Source organism: Myotis nattereri (genome assembly GCF_964212035.1).
Source record: "Myotis nattereri genome assembly, chromosome: 7".
NCBI lineage: Eukaryota > Metazoa > Chordata > Mammalia > Chiroptera > Vespertilionidae > Myotis > Myotis nattereri.
Genome location: NC_138082.1, coordinates 15,815,027 through 15,840,797, shown reverse-complemented (window position 1 = coordinate 15,840,797; position 25,771 = coordinate 15,815,027). Strand labels below are relative to the sequence as shown.

Here is a 25,771-nt window from a genome sequence, read left to right as displayed (position 1 = left end):
CGCTGGTGGTTGCTCCTGTAAACTGAGTTCAATTGTCATCTGTGCAGCATCCAAGATTCACTCAAAACTGATACTTTACCATTATTTGCTTGACATAACTGAGAGCTATATACCTAAAAAACAATAACGTCTTGAATATTAAATGAAAAATTATGGTCTGCTACAAAACAACCATATTTCCCCATTCGCTTTCTCCATGGGTCCACCAATAAATAATTTCAAGACAAAAGGAAAGGAAGAAAATGAGAACTTGCCCCCTGATCCACTTGGAAGTCATTTAAAAGTCCTCTGACCCCTGCATAAGGCCTTCTCCAAGCCAGGAGGCAATAGGTAATACAGAAAGAAAGAAATGATCTCTGTACCCAAATTATTGAAGTGTATCACTTTAGGGATATCATTGTTTCCCTCTGCATGGGAGCCACAGTCCTTGCTTAATTTCTTTTCTATCATCTTCCCATTCTCTGGCTGATAGCCCATGAAGCATGGCTGTCAGACAATGAATGGGTCAGTTATCCATTTACATCAGTAGTATACTTCCCAAGATTTATCAGTCACAAACATCAGACACACAGAAAGAGGCAGGAGAATTTGCATTCTGCACTTGGGAATGATTTGCCTTGGGAATGATTATTCTAATTTTAAGAAATAAAATAGCTGGGAGAATGAAAAAAAGTACCCAGAATAGTCAATCCACAATCATTAAAGAAAATTAAAATATTCAAAGTCTAGTAATAACATTTGAAAGAACTGTATATTGCCATTCTTTCTACAAATAATTTAAAACCAGACTTTGAATATTACTCTCTTTTAATTAATAATTGTGTGCTGATTATCTGAGAACTATTATTTTCCTATGGTATATGCAACATTTTAAATGACTGAAGTGGTTCCTGAGGTTATGGTAGGACTGAACGACTCTGCTATTTTTGAGATCTCAAGAAGAATTACAGAAGCACAACTTAGGGCCAAGCTCAGGGCTGAGACTCCAAACTGTAAGAGTTTGGAGATGTTCACACTTCTGTTTCACAGATTTTGCCCAGCCTTTGCAGAAAACAAAAAGAGAACACCATGATCTGGTGCCTCGACCAGCAACTTAATGAGCGTGACAAACAGGTAAGGCAGTCACACCTGTATCTGCAATGCTACAAGCCGGACAACAGCTGTGCTGAAGGGCAGAGGTGGTGAGAGATAAGGGCTGAGATGAAGAAGGGGTAATCCATCAGCAACACTGGAAGGTCCTACCACTCCCATCACCTGAAATACAAACAGAGCACATGACCAGCCTTGGCTATTGCAATTTCATGCAACCATTGTAAGGGAGTGTCATTCAATAATAATAATAATTTGAAGGTTGGGCATGTTACTTTCAATCTGTTCTTGTTGCCTTCTTCTGAAGGCATGTAATGTCTGGAGTCAGCTCAAACATAACACTGGATTCAGCCAAGGTTTTGTAGAATGTTGTTTACAGCTAACTATGTAAATAATGAGAGATGAGTCCCAAAACTATTCTAATCAGGAGACTGGACATACTTACTTGTGGATTCAAAGGAATGCAGTCAACATTTTTTTGATGGAGCAAGTACTGACAACAATGAGGATGGCAAGAGCTCTACTTGCACTAGGCATTCCAGCTACAGATTTATTGCTCAACTAGTTAAGCAGCAGATCCCATTCAATGAAATGCTCTAACATGGTTTCCACATCGTACAAAACCTTGTCAGGACCCGACTCTAGATATTACATAAATAATACAAAATTTGTTTTTCTTCACATAAATCCTAGACTGGCCAACTCAGAGCGTCATTTTGCACGAAAAAAAGAAAAAAAAAATCCTCTTTGTATTTTAAACTCGCCCACCCCAGGCTATCTCAATTTCCAGCCAATCGTGTGGTCTCCGCCACCCCACTCTCCAACTGGCAGCCCTCAACTCTCAGCGCAACTTGAAGAGGTGAACTGTCAAAGTAGTGTGTGGGAAGCAGCACGCCAAAATCCCATCTGTGTCGGGACGGGCCCCTGCATCTCCCCACGCACCACCTTGAAAGGTACCTCACTATTTTCAGTGTCACCTGAGCCGTCTGTTTTCATGGGTAGGTAGGGGCACAAAGTGGTTGACCTGTAAATCTTCAATTCAGAGAAGTCAATAGCAGAGTTAAATTGCGCAAAATTTCATAAGATTGCCACTTGGCTACTCACCAGATTGACACAGACATTGATCAGTGACCTAAGGTGAGGCAGGAAGGATATGATTGGCTGCCTCTGCAGTGTCAAACAAACCCCTTCAATCAAATTGCTGGCAGGCTCCCACTCAACCTGTCGCCTGGAATACAATACAGGAGCCATTAGCAGCGTGGCTCCCTTCTGGAGACAGTCTGAAACAGGTGAGTGAGACAGTGATTCTGACGCCATCTAAGACGGGATGGGTGTCTGAGACAACAAAGCACTTCACATGGGATGAAGTTTACCCAGTTGTTCCAAAAGCACAGAGCACACTGGGAAGGGAAGGAGATACTGAAAACGTGGCAGAGGCACTCCTGCCCCACTTGACTAATGAGACAAAATCTATCGAAGAAAAAGACAGAGATGATGAATGGGTTGCATTTGTAGTTCCCTATTTTTACTTTGAAGAGAGGGTAGGAGACTACCATTTCAGGAAACCATCACAGGGGTAATTACCCCCAACAGAACTCATCTGGCCCCAGGTTGCATTTCTGAAATCTCTCTAGCAGAGTACAGTTGATCTCATCGGCTTTCCAACCAGACTACTCTTACTTGAACTTTTATGGCCTAACTCCTGCCAAAAAAGGTCACATTAGAGTAAAATAGTTTATTTTAAAAGCATTCTTTCTTGCCCTAAGAAATGATACTTTTTGGCTACTTACTTTGGTAATATTAAAGGTAGTATACATAACCCAATTAAGTGAACACAGGATTTTCAGTAATAAAAGTCAGTTCAGTCTGCAATTGCCATAACAAATAAATAGATTGGGCTTTACTGCTATCAATACTATTTCCAAATATTATCCTGGATATAATTTCTAGGCTTACATTTCTTACCAAAATGAGGTATCTGCAATGACAAAATGGAAATGTTCATAAATGGGAAGATATTGACATTTATGATGTCTGAGTAACTTACAGGTCAGGTTCAATCAACATTACTCTTGTTGAATTGAGATCACCTGAAGAAATTAAGTCCAAGGCAATCCCAAATTCACTGCATGCACCCCAAGAAGACTGCCTATAATTGACCAAGTCTAAGCATTAATCCAGAAATCTACTTTTATGAAGCATGATGTATTTAATAATTGGTTTAGTTATAGGACAAATGAGTCAGCCTATGGGTATGTTTAACATCGTTAGATAAAAAATTATTTAAGAAAAATAATTTATTTGATACACTCTTGTAGGACTTATAAGACTTTGGTCATTTGCCAATAGGCACAAGTGTTCTATTGGGACCACTAAAGAAAATAGGAGTGCTTTAAAGACAAGTATTTTCATGCCACTGATAATATAAGGCATAGGCATTCATCATCATGAGCTAATATAGGAACAACCATTCATTATTAGAGTAAAATCTTTCTATTTCTTTCTTAAAATAAATTCAATAATTTCTGTGGCTGCATGAATGAAGAAGAGCACAGGCTAAAACCCGGAAAAGCTCTGACACACTGAACACCAAGAGCTACAAACTCTCGAGGCAAGAATTGCACTAATTTGGGGTTTGGTTTAAAGGGACAGAAAATATTCTCACTAACCCAAACTTGAAAACTCCAAGTTAGAGGGTCCATTCGCATTATCAGTCGAGCTATCTGCTCACTATGGCTATACGTGTCCACGCTGCGCTCAGATCTCAGGTGGACTGGGTCGGAGGCATCTGCTCACAGGAAGGCTACCAATGGGCATTTCAGGCCACTGGACGGAGATTAGGTGGTAATAATGTCCATTGAGTAGCCCCGAATTAGGCGAAAAGTTAAAAAGTAGGTATTTGTGATCAATCCTAGGATTTTTTTAAAGCTGCTGGTTGCCTATTATTGTAAAGCTTGGCTTTTCTCTACACTGGTACCTAAAATATCATGTTAAATCCAGTATTTTTTTGAACATCAAATTAATTTTTCTTCTTTCCTTAGTTGTTTATTTACAAGGCATATCCTGCTTTACTTCAAAAGTAATTGAAGGGTACACATCAAATTCCTATGTGTGTCAGATAAGGAACATAATAGCTTAGAAACAACAAGAATTTTCATGACAAATATATATATTTTGAAAATGCTATTTCTTAAAATATAGACTCTGCTACTTATGCAGTCATAAATCTAATTAGTTATGCACATATTCCAAAAGAAAACTTTCAAGCCAATCCTTCAACTCCAGATTGATCCAACACCTTAAAAATGGACAAAGCCTAACTTGGAGGATTGCAGTATCAACAGCTGAGTAGGTCTCCTCACCTCAAAGTAGGCATCTTATGAATTTTGTTGAACATTCTATCCAATCTCTTTAAAATGAGGATAAGGGCCGGCCTCACTGCCTCGGCTGTCCAGTCGGTAATTGGTAGCATCTCCATGATGTAGCGTCGAAGCCCCCGGCTCTCCATCGTCTGCGTGTCGTATGGTGCCAGCTTCAGAAGGGAGTGAGCAATTTCTGCCAACCTGAAATGGGTTTTGTTCTTAGGCATAAGCTTAGAATGCCACAAGGAAATTTTTTTAAACACAGCATCATGCTAATCACCCTCCTTCCAACACACCAAATCCCCGAACTAAGAACATTTTGGCACATTATCTCATAATTTTGAAATAAATTTTTAAAAACAACAAATCAGAATAAAATAAGGCCCATATATTTTACTTGTTTGATATGACTCCTAAGTCTTCTTAATTTGTAGGTTCCCCCTTTCCTGCTCTTTTTTTTTGACATCTTATAATTTATTTGTTGAATTAGCTGTTTCCTGCATCCTGGATTCTGCTGATGAAATTTCCATAGTTTCATTTAATATATTCCATGACCCCCATATTTAATTCAATTGGTAGTTAGGGGCGAGGCTAGAGGCAAGGTTAGATTAGGTATTGACTTTCTGGAGGTGTACTTCACAGGTGATGTGTACTTTTTAAAAAAATATTTTTATTGATTTCAGAGAGGAAGGAAGTGGGAGAGAGAGATAGAAACATCAAAGATGAGAGAGAATCATTGATTGGCTGCCTCCTGCACACCCCACACTGGGGATAGAGGCCACAACCCAGGCATGTGCCCTGATCCAGAACCGAATGTGACCTCCTGGGTCATAGGTTGATGCTCAATCACTGAGCCACACCGGTCAGGCACTGATGTGTACTTTCATCAGGAGGTACATGATCCTAGTTGTCACTCTTTTTAATTAATGGCTGCCATCATTAATTACACAGATCCACTAATTCATTAGAAGTAGTACAGTGGTAATATTTCCATCATTCCTTTTTTTCATGCATTAACTATAGCATCTTAATAAGGAGAAATTTCCTTTTGATTATTACAAGAGAGACAAGATAAATGCTCGAAAGGGTCTACAGTTTAAGAGCTCCCCAGGAGACTCTGATGGTCGCTCTGGTGTAGGATTCACAGCCAAGCCATTGCGTCCCTAACACTCGGGGTGCTCTACAACCGCCCCATCTGACTAGCACGTGGATGAAGAACTCACTGCCAGACAAGGCAGCTCATCCCATCTTTGGGGGTCCACACCGTGAGAAGCTCTCCTCATAGTAGGTCCCCAACTTCCCTCAGTCTCTTTCTCCTATTTTAATCTGGAAGCACGAATTCAATCCATCTTCTCCATGGTAACCCTTTATCGGCAAGAAACAGTATGTTCTCTTCATCTTCACTTGTTCTCTTTCCAGACGGAACATGCACATAGCCCTTCTGGAAACTGTGGGTGAATGTGCATCTTTTAAAGAAATCATTTAAAACACCCCGCACATTCCTTTATCTCTTTCTCACAAATGTGCCAAGCAAAAATAATTCTTTGCTTTTTAGGTGGTGTGTGTGACAGATAAGAGTGTATCTATATGTCCATATTTCTTTTCCTTTGTTATTTTACAGATAACATTGGGAAACAACCATCATATTTTAAGCTTGGAAACAATATTTAGAGCTGAATTTGAGTCATTTTACAAATTATTACCCGAATTTCTCTAATACTTGGTCATGTTACAAAATGAAGTTGCTTTGAGCATAAAATAAAAATTTTCCTTTAATACAATCTTTGCTGTACTATTGCATGAATAATTTATTGATAAAAAATGTTTCTAGGACCCTTTTTCAATCAGAACAGAAGGGATTTTTCTTATTGAGCGGGAGAGGGAGAAAAAAAAGAGCGAGAGGGAGAATAGGGGAGAAGTAGGGAGGGGAGGAGAGAGAATATTTGCAGATCTGACTATCCTGCTGTCCAATTGCTTTGCAGCTCTTAGGTTGGCAAATTTGGCAATAAATTCAACTCCCCTAGGGCAGAGACTCTAGCTAATCAAGAATATTTTTCCTGAGAGCTGAGCAGTCAACGAACCATATTCAGGAGTATAGATTGCCTCAACACTGCTTCTTGGCTCTTTGTCTGGAATCAAACACTTCTTGCAAATATGTTCTCTTTTACATCACATCATTCCTCTTTTTAAAAAATCACCCCTCTCTTCTTGAGTGATACTATCCATTCTTATGACCTATATGCTCACAATTCCAAAATAAATATGTTTAGCTCTGACTTCTACATATATCCAAATGTGTATTTAATTTATAAGAGAAAACCTTGATTATAACCTTTGATTGGTGTAAGGTTAAAGCATATGGATCTGCTCCTACTCAGCCATATAGAATATCTCTGTTGGCCAGCGAGCATGGTAGGTCCATTTTTATTAAAATCTAGTTGTACAAAACTGCATGAATAGAGGACATTTAGTCTAACTATTCCCTGGTGGTGTACATTTTGCCTACCCTCCAATAGGTAGATCCATGCCATAAAATAACTTGAATGAGATCTCCTGGCTCCAGACAGGTTGCTCTTGCTGACCTGCATTATGACATCATGCCAACTTTCAGTACTGACAGGCGTCCAGCCAAGTGAAACTGGCACTTTATCTACTAAGGGCTGTTGTTGAAGACATTGCTCATCACACCACTCTTTCCTTTTAATAAACAACAACCAGAAGACATTTATTGTTCTTTGTATTTTTTTAAAAAGTGATGTATTACCAAACACCTAGTTTTTTTTTAATCTTATTGACACTATGATTTTTTTTAACTGACCATTCACTCTTCATTGCTTTGATAACTCAGAAACTCAAAGTCAAAGTTATGGTTCATGAAGGGCATCTAATATGATCGAGTCACATAGATTTCACATGTTAATCTTATCAAAGACATAATTATACACCTGATCATTTTTCACATTGTTCTGATTCTCTAACTTGTACATTTTATCCCTTTGTATGTTGTAATTTTCTAAGTAGCCTCGAGTACTTTGTAAAATGATAAATACATAAATACACATGTGAGATACAGTACTTGCAACACTGCATTGAAGCTATTTTCTTATGTGTGCCTTCTGTATTGGACTGTGCTTATGTTGAGGACCAGGATGTTATTTTACATGCCCAGTGCCCAGCATTAGTATTAGTATCTACTGGACTCTATTAACTCAGTGACAGGCACCGAGCTAAACCATTTCAACGACAGCTCATTTAACCTTGTTTTTTATTTTATTTTATATTTTTATTGATTTCAGAGGGAAAGGAAGAGGGAAGGATGGAGGGAGGGAGGGAGGGAGAGAGAGGGAGAGGGAGAGGGAGAGGGAGAGGGAGAGGGAGAGGGAGAGGGGGAGGGGGAGGGGGAGGGGGAGGGGGAGGGGGAGGGGGAGGGAGGGAGAGAGAGAGAGAGAGAGAGGAACATCAATGATGAGAGAGAATCATTGATCGGCTGCCTCCTGCATGCCCCCTACTGGAGATCGAATCTGCAATCTGGGCATGTGCCCTTGACCAGAACTGAACCCGGGACCCTTCAGTCTGCAGGCTGAGGCTCTATCCACTGATCCAAACCGGCTAGAGCTAGCTCCTTTAACCTTTAATAGGGGCTGCCTCTAGAGGGAGCTCCAGGTCTCTCTGACTCACCCTTTCCCCTTCTTGCAAATGCCTTAAGTGTAGGTATAGAGATGGTCAATTTATCCCACCGTTACTACCACAATCATTCTCTCCCTCTCCCTCTCCTTCTCTCCCTCTCTCTCTCCCTCTCCCTCTCCTTCTCTCTCTCTCTCCCTCTCTCTCTCCCCTCTCTCCCCCTCTCTCCCTCTCTCTCCCATCTTCTAGGACTGTTTTCCCCTTTCTCCCACAAAATGACTGTTGGTAGTAGTGATTCCCTGACTGGGAATGTGGTGTTGCTCTGTTCACAGAATTACTGAGCTTGGCTAGCCAAAGGAAGGGGGATGGATTACATGGAGCGCTGGGTTGCTATGGCAACAGGATCTTAACACTCCTGTCCTCCCCTTTCCCAGCTAGGAGCTGAAATTCTCAGTGTGAGGTAAACTCTTCCCCATTAGTGCACAGTGGGGAGAGTGAACACGCATGAAACTCTGGGGTTCTGGGGGGGGGGGGGTGAGTGTCAACAATTCAGACTGTGAAATTAACCTGGAATAGAAAGAGCCTGTGTTCTCTATACAATTTTGGACTCTCATATTCCCTCACTTGCTACGTTCTAAAATTTTCAAGGGATAATTGAAAGAAAAAAAAAAAGTCAATAATTAGAAAGCTGGTGTGTTTGCCAAACTGCAATATTATTTCTAAATGACTAGAATCCAACTCTAGCTTTAGCTTTATAGATATACTAAACTTTCCAGGTAAATATTTTGCTATCCATGGAAATTTCCGTTTCCAGGAATTTGTATGAACCTTTACCACCATTGCAAATCTGAGTAGAAGAGCCTTTGGAATCATGTTCCTTTTAGGAATCTGAAAATGTACTACAGCCTTTATGATCTGAGTAATGACTGAGACAGCATCTCCACAGGAAGAATGAAATATGAGTGCACAGAGATGCAATTCTAGGGCCTCTCCCTGGCATAGCAGGAGTAAAAGTGTTTTTAAAATATTTTTATTGATTTCAGAGAGGGAGAGAGAGATACAAACATCAATGATGAGAGAGAATAATTGATGGGCTGCCTCCTGCACGGTCCACACTGAGGACCAAGCCCACAACCTGGGCATGTGCCCTGACCAGGAATTGAACCGTGACCTCCTGTTTCATAAGCTGACACTCAACCACTGAGCCATGCTGGCCAGGCAGGAGTAAAAATTTTGAAATGGTCACTGGCCTCTGTATAGAATTTTTATTATTTATATTTTTTATTTTTGTTAATCCTCAAACAAGGACATTTTTTCCCCACTGATTTTTAGAGAGCGTAGAAGGGAGAGGGAGACACACAGAGAGAGAAACATCGATGTGAGAGAGACATACATCCACTGGTTGCCTCCCGACAAGGGTAGGGGATTGAGCCTGAAGTATGTGCCTTTCATCAGAATCAAACCCAGGGCCCTTCAGTATATAGGTCCACGCTTTATCCACTGAGCCTCAGCAGCTAAGGCTGTGCTTTTCTGGATATTGCCCCCCAACACCACCCTCCCCCACCTCCGTCCATCCTGAGATTCTTTTTGAGGAACTTAATAAACACTATCCCCCAGGGTCCTGCAATGGTATGCATCAAACCACTGGAAACATCATTCTGAGTATCCCAAATTCTTGTCTAGGGACCACCCCTGCCGCCCCACCCCAGTCACTGCCTGTTACATCTATACTCTTGGTAAGAACAGTGAGAACAGTACCTCATGTGGGACTTCACATCCAGCAACTCCAGGGCCGTGACCCGAGGCTCCCCAGCCAGGTTTTGCAAGATCTTCAGCCTTGGCCCGCAGTGCTTGTAGAACTCAGTGCAAATATTCAGCAGGGACTCCCGGGGTCTTCTGAACTCCTCCCGGGCAATTCGCTCATCCAGCTCCTCTCTGGGCAGGCCTTGCCCCTCCTCCAGCAAGTGAAGGTTTTCCCTGGGGAATTACAAAAGGTTAACTGGGGGCCTGGGAAGGTGTGTGTACGGCCACTCTGAGAGGAGAGCTTCCCATGGAAGAAAAAGGTAAGTTTCCTTATATAACAGCTACTGAATCAGGGCGGGGCTTGGAGAAACCCACATCTCAAAGTTTATCATCCTAGAAGGAATTACCATCCCAAATTGTAGTGGTGCTTTACATTAGCAATTCCTGAGGATTCACCCAGAAAAAGGGTGCCATGCGATAATTATATGAAATCTAACAGAATCATAACCCAGCTCAAAGGCAATCACCATAAGATGTCAGAATGGGTGTGGAATTAGGGTTGTCTTTCTGTACCTGATAAAGTGCAGTTTGGCGCTTTGTTCCTGGTACCTGGGAGTCAGAAACACAGTCGCATTACTATCAGAGCAAGAACAGAGGCCCTATGATAGGGCTTCTTATGGACTTTTTCTTAGGAGAAGCCATTAAAACTATACATTTTGATAAACTCACAAATACACCCATACAAATCCTAAAATATAAAATCTTGATCTTTCATTTGCTGCCACATATGGTGCAATTATAGCTGCTTTGAAAGCTGTTCCATTGGCATAAAATCCATGGAAAGACAGATATTATAAAAACACATCCAAAGTCAAGAAATGTGGTCAATAAGGAAATTTTTAAAAAACTTTGAAAGTAAAGTGAATCTAGGTTACAGTTTTAATACCACATGCTTTGAAGGTGATCAGAGGAAGAAATATGGCTGACTTCCTCTCATTTGTGGAAATATTGCTTTGTAGGACTTTAGAAACCATCTTTTCCCATAGGCCTTATATCCAGTAGTTGAACCTAGCCCCTAAATATCACTTAGAGTATAATCATTTTTTCTCAATATAAGAAATTGAGTTCACCATCATATGTGGTAACTTATAGTTCAGGTTGGAAATTGTTTTATTTTTAATATCTGTATATATAAAAAGCCAGCGACTGGAACGCCATAACAGCCTGAACTATGACGTCCACTGCGGCCAGTGAACCAGCCGGATAAGGGGATGGGGCTGGCGGCCAACCTCCTGCCATCTCCTCCTCCTGACAGGCCTGGCTCCGATCTGCCGATTGGGGCTGGCCAGACCCCACTTTCGCATGAATTTGTGCACTTGGCCTCTAGTAAATATATATGACGAGCAGAAAATTAACTTCACATAAAATAATAATACACACTTAAAAATGTGCTTCAGAGAGACTGGAAAATTAGTTTCTCTTTAAGAGCTCCTACTAACTATTTCATACTAAGAAGAAAGAACTTTCTCTCAAACTGATTTTGGGTTTGCCCTATTTTAATTTTTCCTTGGAGGAAGAAGCTTATTAAACTCTGTGTGTGTGTGTGTGTGTGTGTGTGTGTGTGTTAGACTATTTAGAGGTTAACACAGTCAGAATGATGCAGGCAAAGTATTAACTAGGAGAGCCAGTGTCTGAGTTACACCAAAACAGGGAAGGAGATTAAGTCAATGACCCTGAAAACATCACCAAGGACCTAGGTCAGTTTGGATAAAATATCTGTGGAAATCTGTCCAGATGAAAGAAAACTGACTCTGCATACCTGCCCCGGAATGAGGAACCACCTCCGGATGATTATTGTTTTATTTGCCTTTTTTTGGGAAATGAAACAACACTGGAATAGTTCAAAGACCACCCAGGAGGCAGAGAACATCTTCATGTTCATGCAAACACACTGACACAAATGCCAATGTATGAAAGGGGCTTGAGTTTCTCTTTGGTTATCTCAAATGAAGCCTTAGTATTTTCTTGAACTCTAAACTCTCACCTTCCTTTTTTATTTCCTTGGAAGGAGATTTTTGCACTTAACATTGACTATTTTCAGGATTCCTCTCATGCCCAAGTGGAGATTCAGGTTGTGTGAAATGGAGATACCACGGAAGAATAAGGCTAGTGAATTACCTGGTGTTCACCCCAGACGACATGGTGTGATTGGCTGTGGTGGCGCCTTTATGACCTTGGTCACACCTGCTCATCTGTGGGGCTGTCATGGGCCTGCAAGGACAGTAACCACCACAACAAAACAACAGCAACAACAGAAGTGGAAACATTTATGAAATCTTTAAGTTATTGAAGCTCACATAAGTTTTAAGTTAGAGTCTCAAAGAGACAGGCTATCTAGCTTTGGGCTCTTCTCTCACACCCTTTTGCTGTCTTTGTTCTGAGAGATACTTTAAAAGGCACATTACTTCCCAAGGATCTGTAAGCTCACCATGATTCAAGTTCTTCCACTTGAAATGAGGAACATCTGTAATAGTGTCAACAGTAAAAAAAGTTTTTCCACTTGGTTCTGAGTAATAAACTGACTCCTCAAACCAGACATGTATGAAATCAGGCTTCTAAGTCTGTATTAATCAAGAGTTAAGAGCACATTTTTCAATTCTACAGGTACCAGGACGTTAACCATTCTAAATAATAAGTAAAAAGTAAAAATGTATATACCATTTTGGCCACCAACACCATAATTAACCACTCTATCTTTGTAAGGAACTACCAAAGAATGAAAGAATATTTCTAAACTAAATCATGCCTAAGACTACTCAGGGAAGTAGGTAAATTAGTATCTATTATAAGTCAGCAACTTAGACACTTAGAAGTAGATTTGAGTCATCTGATTTGGTATCTGCAGGGTTCACTTTAAGGATTAGGTAAACTCTGACTCTCTATCAGCAACTGAGACATGGACGGGATGGCGCAGCTTTTCAAAAACAATTTCTTGTGGGAACTGGTTAAGGCTTGCTGTTCTGAAGCTCATTTTCCGCATGCTGGGCGTGGCCAGAAAGTGAGTAGCCTTTCAGCAATCACCCCAGACCTTCTCCTCCTGGGCCTTTATTGTGAGAGGCAGGATTTAAAAATGAGAAGCAACATTTAAAGACTCAGTCCGAGTGTTACTCCAGTGACTATGTTGCCTTATATGACCAAAAGGAGATTATCTGGCAGGCCTGTTCTCACCACACCAGCCTTAAACAGCAGAGTTTTCTCTGGCAGAAAGATTTGACACAGGAGGATTCATGGTGCCATTGCTGGTGGGAGCACAGAGGGGGCCAGGTGAGAAAAATGCAGGTGACTTCTTAAAGCAGAGAGGCTGGCAGGCAGAAAACAAAAGGGATCTCAGACCTAAAGCTGCCTGGTGTGGATTCTGCCCCCAGAACCTTCAAGATGAGAACCCAGGCTGACTAACATCTTGATTTTGGCCTTGTGAGACCCTGAGCAAAGAGAACAGCTGAGCCCGCCCTGACTTCTGGCCTTCAGAAATATGAGATAATAAATGTGTTTTGTCCTCAGCCTCTAGTTTGTGGGAATGCATTACACAACAATAGAAAACTAGTGCTATTATAATTGTCATATACTTGCTTATGTGTTACCAGCTCTATAACTTAATTTTTTTCATGAGTAAAGAAATTAAGAGTGTGGAAATGAAATGAGGTTCTTATTATCTTCTTTTTGTAAAAACAACAAAGCCATTTTTGTGTGTGTGAATAATTATAACCAATCAATGAGGCTGGTTTTACACTTCAGCAAAAATTATTAAATGCACCGGAATATTTAAAGTCATAGAATTTTAAATGTCAGACTTCCATCCATAATTCTTCGTGGAATTTTGGGTAAGTCAATGTTCATTTCGGGTGAATCAGTAATTTAATTGACTTAGCAAAGAGAATAGAAAGAAGGAAAGCACCACTATTGCAGAAGATCAGGAGAAACAACTAATCACTTGGGGAAAGCTGTCTGCGCTTCTCTCCTCTACTTGCAGAGAGGCGCTGGAGCCATAACCACATGGCGCAGGAAGAAGAGTGTAAGTCTGATATTTCTTCTTCAGATGTTCTTCCTCCTGGGATTTTTCTGAAACCATCACCAAAAACCTTAGGACTACTGCCCATTGGACTTGGCAGTTTGCCATGGTTCTCTGCTCCACTGCTTCCCATTTCCTCAGTTGAGATGCATATGAGCATTTCGGCAGTGATAACCCACCCAAGGCTTTTGAGTTATGTCCTGTTTGCCTAGGTTGCCGATGTAGCTCATGATAAGAACCTACACATATACTGACTTAATTAGTCACAATCTCACTCCCTCTCTTACTGGCTGGTGCATGTGGAAAAGTCCTCCCAAGGACTGAGGGATTTCGGTTAGCTCTGTCATCAGCAGAGCAAGATGTGGCTGGGAAGTTGGTGCCTTTCGGTGGGGGTAAATCATAGACAGAATTTTAGGTTAAGGATGTGGCCAAATGGGATGGAGGAGCAAAGATACCAACCCAGGAAGAAGGTTTCCCATCTCCAGTCTGGGGAAGAATATCCCCTTCCATCTAATTTTAGATGGCAGTGGAGAAGGAAAGCCAATCTTTTGTAGAGTGTTCTGCATCTACCTTCCCGACCCCTCTCACTCAATCTTCTGTCTCTGTTCCAATCCCTCCCGCCCCTCCCCCCTTACCAGTCTTTCAATGCCTTCTGCACGCAAGAATCTTGTGATATACTAATTTCTTGCAACTTCGTTTAGGGCTGAACTCTGATGACAATTTACCTTTCAAGTCCCAAATCTTTCAGCCCCTTCTCTCAGCACTACTGAGTCTTGTCCCACACAGAATCTGTTAATTATGGCATTAGAATAAAATTTTACAGATTATGTTTGTTATGTAGTTTTAAAAATTATAGTAAAAACAACTCATTATAAATAGTAAAATAATAAAAGAATGCTTAGTTGGAATTGCAGACATTTTCACAAAATAAGAGCCAATAAAAATGTTGATCACATTTTCATATTCACTAAATTGGCCCTTTTACAAAAGATCTGTTTAGCATTGGTTAAAACTGCCATAGATGCTCATCAAACTATAGGCAAAGGTGTGTTTAGCAATCATGGTACAACAACAACAACAACAATAATAGTAGTGCTTAGCACTATTTATTCAAACAACTTAGGGATATTTGCAGTTTTAAGCTGTAAGGACTGAATTTGAACAGATATAAATAAAGACTGGTTTCAGAAATTTTTTAGCCATCACATTTTTTTCATCTTTTTGGTAGATACATATAATTTAAGGCTGTGGATATTTCTTTTCTTTAAATATATTTTTATGGATTTCAGAGAGGAAGGGAGACGGAGAGAGAGAGAGAGAAACATCAATGATGAAAGAGAATCATTGATTGGCTGCCTCCTGCATGCTCCCTACTGGGGATGGAGCCTGAAACCTGGCCTTGTGCCCTTGACCAGAATAGAAACTGGGACACTTCAGTCCGCAGGCTGAAGCTCTATCCACTGAGCCAAACCGGCTAGGGCAAGGCTGAGGATATTTCTGCTGATGGGATTACCTGGTGAGAACCTCTACACTGTAGAGAAGGGCCTGGAGGGATGTCGCAAGAGCAGCTGTGGCAGCAATCTCCTCTCGGGCAGCAGGTACTGTCTCCACCTGTGATGTCTGCCTCTTTAGCTTTTGTAGGTAACATGGGACTAAAGCTTCCAAGACCATCAGCATCTGAAGACTATGTCAACAGAAAGGAAACCAGGTCATATTTCACATCCTACTTTTGTTGGTTGAATCATATATTTTTTTAAATATATTTTATTGATTTTTTACAGAGAGGAAGGGAGTGAGATAGAGAGTTAGAAACATCGATGAGAGAGAAACATGGATCAGCTGCCTCCTGCACATCTCCCACTGGGGATGTGCCCACAACCCAGGTACATGCCCTTGACCAGTATCGAACCCGGGACCCTTCAGTCCACAGGCTGATGCTCTATCCACTGAGCCAAACCGGTTTTGGCTTGAATCATATTTAAAAGCATGGAGAAAGGAAGAGAAACACCAAAATTTGACTTGGGAAAACTGGTAGAAATAATGACCAAAGATTTTATATTCTAGCTCTTAATGTGACAATTTTCATTGCTTCTTTTTTGTTGTTGTTAATCCTCACCCGAGGATATTTTTTCCACTGATTTTTAGAGAGAGTGGGAGGAGGAGAGACAAAGAGAAATATCGAGAGACACATTGATTGGCTGCTTCCCGCAGATTGGGGATCCAGGCTGCAACTGAGATATACGCCCCTGACCAGAATCGAACCCGGGATCCTTCATTCCACGGGTTAACGCTCTAATCACTGAGCAGACTGGCTAGGGCTTCATTGCTTCTTGAAAGGAGTTTTATTAAATAGATTAAATGTTTATTCTAAAATTATATTTGCTGTTAATTTATTAGATGTGAACATAGTCTCTAAACAAGACTAAACATCTAAGCTGCTGCACAAATTCTAAATTAGGGAATTCCAAATTAATGAAGATTTACTATATTTTCCAGAACCTCGGCTATGACTAGTTTCCTAAATTTAGTTTTTGAAAACTTACCTGGCAGAAAGTTACAGGCTGATATTACGCATTCAATTTTATTTCCTTTCCCATATTTACTTATCACCGAGTAAAGGGCTGCAGTTACCTTCTGAACGATTCCGGAGCGTATGCCACCACCGTGACACAGAGCTTAATGGCCTCACTTATGGAGAAAGTCAGGTCTTCATTTCCATAGCAGAAATCTGAAGGGACAGAAGGTGAAGGCACATAATCAGAGTGGATTCTGCCAGGAAATAAGAACAGCTTATCACTCCTAACATTTTCTTCCCAGTTAGCTTTTGCAGCCATTTCTTCATCAGACTTTATTCCTAAACTGTGAGCACTATTAATTTCTTCATCTAAAGTCACTAAAAATTCTATTGTTTTTTTTAAAAAAACTTTTAAATAATAAGATGACAAATAAAAGCACTTTTTGGGAGAAGTTTTTTTAAAAACCTCACTACCTAGAAGATACGTTTGGATGGCCTAAAGTCAGACATGCCTTCTAACAAACAGGATAGTAAAAGGCCCTTTTGGGGGGTTATTCCCTTAGAATTGCCCAGGAACACCCCATTTTCTGAGAAGTACAGTGCTCGAATAGTGGTTCACTCAGCATCATTATGATACAATTTTCAGGGCAGAGAATTCCTTACTCTTTAGGATTGACAAGAAACGTAAGAAAAACAGGAGATAGGAAAATATACTCATTCAATTTACACCACTGTTCCATTTATTTTTGCTGTTTTGAGTTAGTTCAAAATATTCAACATAGAGTTATTATTTTAAGAAAAATTACAAAGAGAAAAAAAATGTCAAGATGAATTTTGCTTCTACCTAAAGACTTCAGCGGCTTCTCAGCCTTGACCAGCTCTAAGATATCTAAGATGTCTGTGGTCTCGCCCTCCAGGGACTGCAGCAAGTCAAACAGGCACTGAGCTGACACACCTTTGCTGGACCCAGTATTGGCAGCATCCTGTATAAAGAAAGGCAATTTTAGTTTATTTAATTCCACCTCAGTACGAATATGGTTTGACCAGAAATCCAAATTTCATAAACACTACTGTTGATAACAATCACAACATTGAACCGTATTCAGTTTACATGATTCTGCACCGAACAATGCTGCTGTGTGTCTATGGAGTGGAACACTTGAGTTTTAATGCTAACCTAGTACAAAAGAGATATTTGTGGAAACTCATAAAAATACAGTATAATGTCAACTGCTGGAAAACATCATGCCAATGGCCCCTCTCATCTGCAATTGTAGGATTCAGCATTTGCAAAGGCAAATTTGTAATGGGTATTGAACAGTTCAACTATGTTTGGGGTAACATATTTAATAGCTCTGGGAATTTTACAAATCCTATTTGCTAACATAGCTCCAAAATGGAGATACGTAACATCTCAAATCTGTCTTATTCATTTGATTCCTTTATTAAAATAACAATTCCTTATTAAATTCCTACTCTGTGCTAGTCACCATTCTGTGCACTAAGGTTATGGCAAAACAAAAGCAAAAAAAACCATACACTCGAAACAACAGCTAAAAACAAACCAAAAAAAAGACCAGGGTCTTGCTTTAATGGAGCTTAATTCCACTGTGGGTGTGGTGAGATCCATATCACTTAAACAAAGATGTGTAAGGGATGTGATCTATATAAATGCGCTGGAGAAAAAGGATAAGTCAGGTAAGTGCCAGAGAATAGAAAGGAAGTAGAATCAGGAACTCTTCCTTTTATCATTTTATATTTTCCTTCCTTTCATGAGTATGAAAAAACTGCAGAGTTGGCCTATTTACATCTAGGGGCTGAGGTGAGGGTTGAAGAGAAATGTTGAACAGAAACGAGTTTCTTGTGGAAAGAGAAATGATGCATGGCATCCCTATCCCACTGGTTGAAGAAAGAGAGCTGAGAGACTGATTATACAAAGATCAATGGCCAGGCCATACATAACAATAAAACTGCTCATCCCCAAACTGCAGTAACCTGCCCAGGAAACCAACCCAAACCCACTGTCCACAGACACCAGCCCAGGAAACCAGCATGCAATCCATCAGACTTGTTGGAAATCAGGGTACTAGCTCTAGTGGAAACCAAACAATAATCCCTGTACCCATAAACCCCCAAACAGACAGGACTTGATTAATAGCTAATCCTTGTCTCCGCTCCCAATTTAAGACCAACCAGAGAAAACCAAATATGCACCCCTAACCAATCACATAGGATGCCCTGTGTCTACTCCGCCCACTTACAGCTTCGCCAGGCCAACAGCCTCCAATCAGAACATACCAGAAGCCTTCTCTCCTCTCCCTATAAAGTTTTCTCTCTCCTCTGTCTGCCTTTGAGTCTCTGCCAAAACCTGAGTGATGGTGGGTGATGCCCTCGCAGCAGCAAGCTGTGAATAAAGAGCTTTTCTCATTTGCTTGATCTTCGTTGATTTCCAGAGTTTACTCACCGGGAACTCCAGCAGCGGGGCCACACTAGCAAACAGCTGGAGCACAAAGGGCTTCCGGTGGAGAATGTAGAACTGGTGGCAGGCAAACTCGATGGCTTGGCGCAACTGCGGGTTGCTTTCATAATCAGAGTACACCTGTGGGGAGATGCCACACGGTCAGAAAATGCCTCATCGCCATGGGGAACGGGGAGGAAAATGGGCCATTTCAACTGGTGGAGGGGAGGTACATGGTATAGCCTTCCTTCAGAGAAATTGGGTAATACATATACATAGAAATCCTAAAAATATATAAATATACTTTTTCCCCAGGGAGTTTGTAACTAGGAATTTATCTTAAGAAAAGAGTTGGACAAATGTACAAAGGTGTATATACTGCAAGAATGTCCACTGCAAGGTTTCTTATAACAGTGGAAAATTTGAAACAACTTAAATTACTCATAATTGGGGTTAGTTAGGTGAATTATGGCATGTGTATACAACAGAATATTATGCAGTTGTTTTTTAAATGCTATACCACTAAATGTAGCTACATGGAAAAAAAATATCCATGGTGTTCTTAGTCTTAAATGAAAAAGGTAGGTAACAAACTTGAATATATGATATGATTCAACTTTTGTTTTTTTAAAAAAAGGCAGGATAGAGTGCCAGGGTCTTCAAGAAGTGGAAACAATGGTCATGTGGGAAGGAGGATTATAAGTGATCTTTATTTTCTTCTTTAAGTTTATCTTTATCTTCTCTATTTTATAATGAGCATTTATTGTTTTTAGTAATCAGTACAAAAGTTATAAAAAGAGAGAAAATTTCAACTATTTAAAAACAGGTCAGAGAGCCCTAGTGATATTGAAAGTAAATTTCCTGCCCCTGTAGGTTGAGGAAATTTTATTTTGCACGAGCATGTAATACTTTCAAAACTTTTATGAAAACTTCCACAAAACTAGAGAACGAGGATGATCTACCAGCCTTATCTGAACTTTATTCACTACTCCTGACGTGGCCAGATACACATCAGACGTGAATAAACAGAAAGTCCTCCTGTTAATAAATCCTTCAACCTCTTTATACCAAATGTAATGGCAATGAAAATCTCTGTCCCAAGAGAAGTCAGAGACTTTCTGGAAGAAATATCAGCTGAGCACTTGCCATACATTGGGATAACGGTTCTCATTCTAAGGTATCAGAACCACCTGGAGATCCTATTAAAACTGGATTACTGGGCCCCGACTCCAGAGTTTCTGATGCAGCAGGTCTGGATGGGGCCCAGAGTGTGCATTTCTAACAGATTTCCAGGTGATGCTGGTACTGCTGGTCCCGAGACCATACTTTGAGAATCACGGGCCCAGAAGAAACAGGGAAGCATATTCCAGGTCTGGGGGATCTCAGCAGAGGATAGAATATTGTGACCTCTTAGAAAATTTTAGGGAGAGTTCATTTGGTGCTTTCTGCTGTCCCAAAAGAAGAGAACCCTATCATTAAAAAATTTCAGTATAGCCCTAGCCGGTTTGGCTCAGTGGATAGAGCATCGGCATGCTAACTGAAGGGATTACAGGTTTGATTCCAGTCAAGGGCACATGCCCAAGTTGCAGGCTCGATCCCCAGTAGCAGGTGTGCAGGAGGCAGCCGATCACTGATTCTCTCTCATCATTGGTGTTTCTCTCTCTCTCTCCCTCTCCCTTCCTCTCTGAAATCCATAAAAATATATTTTAAAAAAATTCCGTGTAGATCCTGTAGACCTGCTAGATGAGCAGTACTCGGGCTAATTCTCTGGCTGGGAGAGGAGAGCCCGGCACCTGCAGCATGGTGGGCAGAATCCACTGGTAGCCACTGAGGGAGAAGAGGTGGTTGAAGTGCACAGCGCTGTTGATGACGGTGGCCGCGTACTGCCTGAGCAGGGCGCTGTCTTCTGGGTGCAGGATCAGAGCCCCGTTAAAAACGTTGAGGAAGAGCATGATTTCATCTCCCCAGGGAAACTCGCTGGGCATGCCCAGGAACATCTCCTCCAGGAGCTGGATCCACAGGCTCTTCTGAAGAGTGTCCAGGCCAAACAGCTCCTTCCCAGCTGTGAGATCAGAAAAGCAGACACAGCATTAGCCCCACGCAGACCCTGTGGGCGTGGGAGGGCCATCCAACCCGAGGGCACTGCTGTTTCCCCTGTGTTCCCACTCTGGGATGTGGCCATCTACTGCCGAAAGGCTTCCCAGAACGATATTGCTGGCCTTCACGTGACACTTCCTGGCTCTCAAAGGCCTCTCAGCATCAATTCTTTGATGCAACTCTGTGGGCAGACAGGGGAGACATTTGCAGCGGGTTGCTGCTGAGTAAGCTGTGGCTTTGAGAGAAGTTATTTCAGAGAGAAAATGGCAGGGTTGGGACCACTGCTTGGTCTTTTAATTTCGGGTCAGACTGGAGTTCTTTCCACGGTCGCTTTGCTCCATCTTGATGAAGACACTGAGCATAAGTCTGCTCATTTCAGTAAACTGTCCCAAATGAACAACTGAGCAACACGGCGAGGTTTCAGAATGTACCTCTTTCCGTTTCCTGTCTCTGTTTCTCTCTCTCTTTCTCAATTCAGCTATAATTTAGAGAGAGTGAAATGCACAGATCTTATATATAGAGTTGAATGAGTTTTGACAAAAATACACACTTAAGTACCCACCACCCCAATCAAGACCATTTCAGGACCCCAGAAAGTCTCTTTATGCCTCTTTCCAGGAAGTTGACTCCCCCAACCCGGAGGCCACCACTGTCCTGCTCTCTGCCATGAGAGAACAGTTTTCCTCCTCCTGAGCTTCTTATAAATACCAATTCTTCACTCAGTCAACCTAACAACCTCAGAGGACTTCCTTCAGCTGCTCAGACCTAGCTTGGAGCAGTGGTCTCCAAGTGTGGTCCCCAGAATAGCATCATCATCATGACTTGGGAACTTATCAGAAATGCAAGTTCCCAGGCCCCATTTCAGAGCAACTGAGTCAGAAACTTGATGGTGGAGGGTGGGGCCCAGCAACCTGTGTTTGATCAAGTCCTGCCGGTGATTCGGAGGCAGTCAGGGCTGAGAACCCTGGCTTACAGAACTGTCCGCTGACGGAGATGTCCTCCAGCCACGGGCTAAACAAGGGCATGAGACGCCCGAGAGAGGAGATGCTTTTGTCTGGATACCTTGAGGATCGCTGAAGAGGGAAAACTCGGCATCGATAGCACTGCGGGGGAAGGAGGGCAGGCGGAGGAGGTCCTCCTGCAGCATGGAGACGTGGGACTGTTTGTGGGCCGTGGGGATCTTCTGCGTCAGGGAGATGAGGAACAGAACTCGCCCCACTTCCTCCAGCTTCCGCGTGAACACCTGGCAGCAACCCAAAGCAGGAGCAGACACAAATAGCATCAGCAACTCCGAAATGACAAAGAGTGAAGAAATGGAAGAAAATCTGTAATGGCAAACTGGGCTGATTAAATCAAGGCGGGGGAAGGGAAATGAGGGAGAAATGTGTGTGTGGTGGTTTTTGTGTGTGTGTGTATTTTTTTTTTTTCCACAGAAAGAGCAAATAATACTTAATTGACTCTCACTTCTTGAATGTGTTTACTCTATGGGAGGAAGTGTTTCTCACAGACTTTGCAGGCTGGAAGGACCACAACGCAAGCGTTGTCAAGAATAGTTCAATCACATAGAGGCCATTTGCCCAGACATCAAAATATGGAAGACCTTCTCCAACGAGCTAACAGTCACGTCCAATTGCTTCTACCATCTCCATTGATGCCTTAAGCTGTTTCTTGTTGGTTCTGAGTTTGCCTCTTTAACACTGACCCAAATGGGATCCAAGAAAAATCTACCTTGGGACAAAAGCTGATGGGACCCTAGGTTAGTCCTCCTTTAGCCCTAAATTTAGACGGCATGAACAAGGGCCTCTGACCCTTACTCTTAGTTCTTTTTCTGTTGATGCTCAGTGAACAGGGGACATGATTTGGGAGTTCATAAGCAGTGAGGCGCTGTTGAGGAAACTTCAGAGCCAGAACAATGGAACTACGTTTCTGAGGAACTTAGAAAGACATCTTTAAGTCCAACCTGAGTGCACACAGAGCCAGAGCCCCATTTATGCCATTCTTTTGAAACATGTTCTTAAACATGGTTAAAAAACAAACTAGTGAAGTGCCATTATCCATGACGGCTTTAGTTATTTTGCTGCTAAAATTATGGCTGAGATAATTTGGGGAGAATTGTTTCTGAAATCATTTAAATGTAAGATCTTACAGTTTTGCCCAACATCTCACACCTTGTAACCCATTCACTATTTTCTTTCTTTTAAATGTAATTTAGGTAGTTAGTTATATGCCATTCTTATTCATTTCATGAAGGTATTTTGGATAGTTTGATACCGAGTTAGCATCCTTGCTATGTGCAGAAAAACTGAAACTATAAAATATCCTGAAATTCTTTTTTAGACATCTTATTAAACATAAATGTAAATGAATTAAAAATAAAACAATGTAATGCATGGATCATATTAAAATTATATTGTTAGAATTATATACTACACTTACATTTTGCATGCAAAGTAGTGAATTTTCTTAAGCTTGAAGTCTGATTTGCAATAAGACATGTGAACATTATTCTGCTCTTCAATCTTTATTTTTTTAATTAAAATTTGCTTTTAATGGTTGATTAGAGAGAGAGAGTTTTGTTGTTCCACTTATTTATGCATTCATTGGTTGCTTCATGTTTGTGCCATAACCAGAGATCGAACTCACAACTTTGGCATATGGTATATGATGCTCTAGCCAACTGAGCTACCTAGCCAGGACCTATGCTCTTCAATCTTAAATCTAAGTACAACTGCTTGATTATGTCTCCTATTTGAAGAGAAGTTAGTTACATGCCCAAGGTCAGATGATTCGTCAGGTGCAGAGCTGGGTCTGAGTCCAATCTCTGGACCTTCGTTGAGTATTCTTTTCAGACATCACTGCACTGATTCTCTCTACTTATTTATTTTCCAGCTAGCATAAACCTTTAGGACAACCTTCTAATAGTTATGTCATATGTACTTCTAATCGTGTTTTACAAAACTATGGGATGAAAATCCATGCTTAGAAACAAACAGGCAAATAAATGAGAAAATTTCTATTGTTTATACCCAATGATTCATCATAGCACTACTCCAGGTGAGTGTTCCTTAATACTTTATATTATGATCCCATTTACAAAACTAAACAAACTATTTTGGGGAACTATCTATTGATCAAAGGCCCATCTACCCATCCTCCCCAGCGAGGATCTAACAGCATCACAGACTTTCAGGCTTGGCAACACATTTACCCAGCAATTATCCCAATGACACGTTAAAAAGGAGGTGGCTAGGCACCTGTTTCTGAATGAGCTCCTGTCCTTTCTCCGGATGCATATGCACGAGGTTCAGCTGCGGAGATACTGACCTCCGGAAAGGATAAATATCCCGGACATAGGTCTGTGATGGGATCACACGAAGACAAAAGAGATGATTACACTTTTGACCTCATTTCTCTTTAGGTCAGACAAACAAAAGTTATGTATTTTCTAACGGCTTTGATTCTTACTAGGGTACATTCCCCAATTTGACAAAATAGCAAGGAAGGCAAAAGCCCTCCTCAGGAAAGTGTCGCATCGCCCAGGCTGAGTACTCTTTCCGAATACCCCGTTGCTGTCAGAAGCCAAGGAGCCAAAGGGCGCTGACTAAAGGACATTTTGGAAGGAAGTCGCTATAAAGTGATGTCAGGGGTCTTCCTGAGGTCCCCCTTTGCTCATTAGATCAGGTCACCCCGATCATGCTTACCATCATAGAAGAGGTAATCAGAAAAACATTAAAATTACATTTAGAAACATGTGTTATTATATGGGCAGCTTAACTTTTCATCTAGATTTAATAATAATTAATCACTTTATGCTTTACTTAGCTTATCTCCTTTGATGATCACAACAACCCTATAGTAGATACTATTATCACCACCTTCAGTCTGCAGACAAGGAAACTGAAGGTTCCAAAAGTAAAGTGGCTTGTCCACAGCTACCTAGACAGTAAGTTGTGTGACCTAAGTGGCCATACTCCTAAACTCTAAACAATGATGCCTCCCTGAGGGCTTGCTGCCCTCAAAAAAGTCATGACAAGCTTCTGACACAACCCAACATGAATGTCATTGCTTCACAGTCTCACCTTATTGTAGTGGATAAGGTTCCATCTTTTATCCATGAGAAAATAATGTGTTGACTGGGATTCTGGGATGTTAAAAAATTCCAAACACTCCTAGAATAATAACAATACATTTTAATAAAGGTTTATTGAGAACATACTATGTGCTGCCAGGTAGTAAGCTACAAAATACAAATACTATAAATATAAGGTAACTTTTTATAAGGATTTTATATATATGTGCATATATATATATATATATGTATATATATATATATATCTTATACACTCCTATATATTGTGCATGGGTATATATGTGTGTATGTGCATGTAAATATATGGATACACACTGCATTTGGATATGAAGTTATCCAAATAATGATATAATACAGACTAGTAAGGTGATATCAACCATCTACTCTCATAGTGCTAAAAGATGTACAATGATATTTCAGACTGAGTGAGGAACCATGGAAGCATAGTTACATCTACTAGTCTCAATGTCAGGAAGAAAGCAGTTTAGTAACAACATGAAAAATAATACAAAATACAATGCATTGAGCACTTATTATGTACTATTTTCTAAGTTCAAGGCCTTCTATGTAGATTACTTGTATAACCTGCACTAGTATCCCAGTACTGTTAAAAAAGAAACCGACAGTAGAGAGGTCTTGGTATTTGATTTAGGTCATACTGGTTGTGATGGAGCCTGGGCTTGAGGTCTGTCTGCCTTCATGTTATCCTACCATTTAACATAGA

At 40.9% G+C, this 25,771-nt stretch overlaps 1 protein-coding gene across 5 annotated transcripts in view; it reads right to left on the bottom strand.

The window, feature by feature from the left end:
- Positions 1 to 25,771, bottom strand: part of UNC80 (unc-80 homolog, NALCN channel complex subunit) — a 175,753-nt gene that overhangs the window by 23,335 nt on the left and 126,647 nt on the right. For all 5 annotated transcript variants that reach the window (XM_081095147.1, XM_081095145.1, XM_081095146.1 and 2 more), the window contains 14 exons: positions 25,037 to 25,126; positions 24,212 to 24,313; positions 22,020 to 22,200; positions 20,654 to 20,922; positions 18,867 to 19,001; positions 17,247 to 17,385; positions 16,519 to 16,615; positions 15,401 to 15,571; positions 11,997 to 12,089; positions 10,392 to 10,427; positions 9,834 to 10,052; positions 4,452 to 4,652; positions 2,194 to 2,317; positions 1,129 to 1,254 (listed from right to left, as the gene is read on the bottom strand). In XM_081095147.1, the coding sequence (XP_080951273.1) occupies positions 1,129 to 1,254; positions 2,194 to 2,317; positions 4,452 to 4,652; positions 9,834 to 10,052; positions 10,392 to 10,427; positions 11,997 to 12,089; positions 15,401 to 15,571; positions 16,519 to 16,615; positions 17,247 to 17,385; positions 18,867 to 19,001; positions 20,654 to 20,922; positions 22,020 to 22,200; positions 24,212 to 24,313; positions 25,037 to 25,126 (1,983 nt within the window). The remainder of the gene's footprint in view (positions 1 to 1,128; positions 1,255 to 2,193; positions 2,318 to 4,451; positions 4,653 to 9,833; positions 10,053 to 10,391; positions 10,428 to 11,996; positions 12,090 to 15,400; positions 15,572 to 16,518; positions 16,616 to 17,246; positions 17,386 to 18,866; positions 19,002 to 20,653; positions 20,923 to 22,019; positions 22,201 to 24,211; positions 24,314 to 25,036; positions 25,127 to 25,771) is intronic.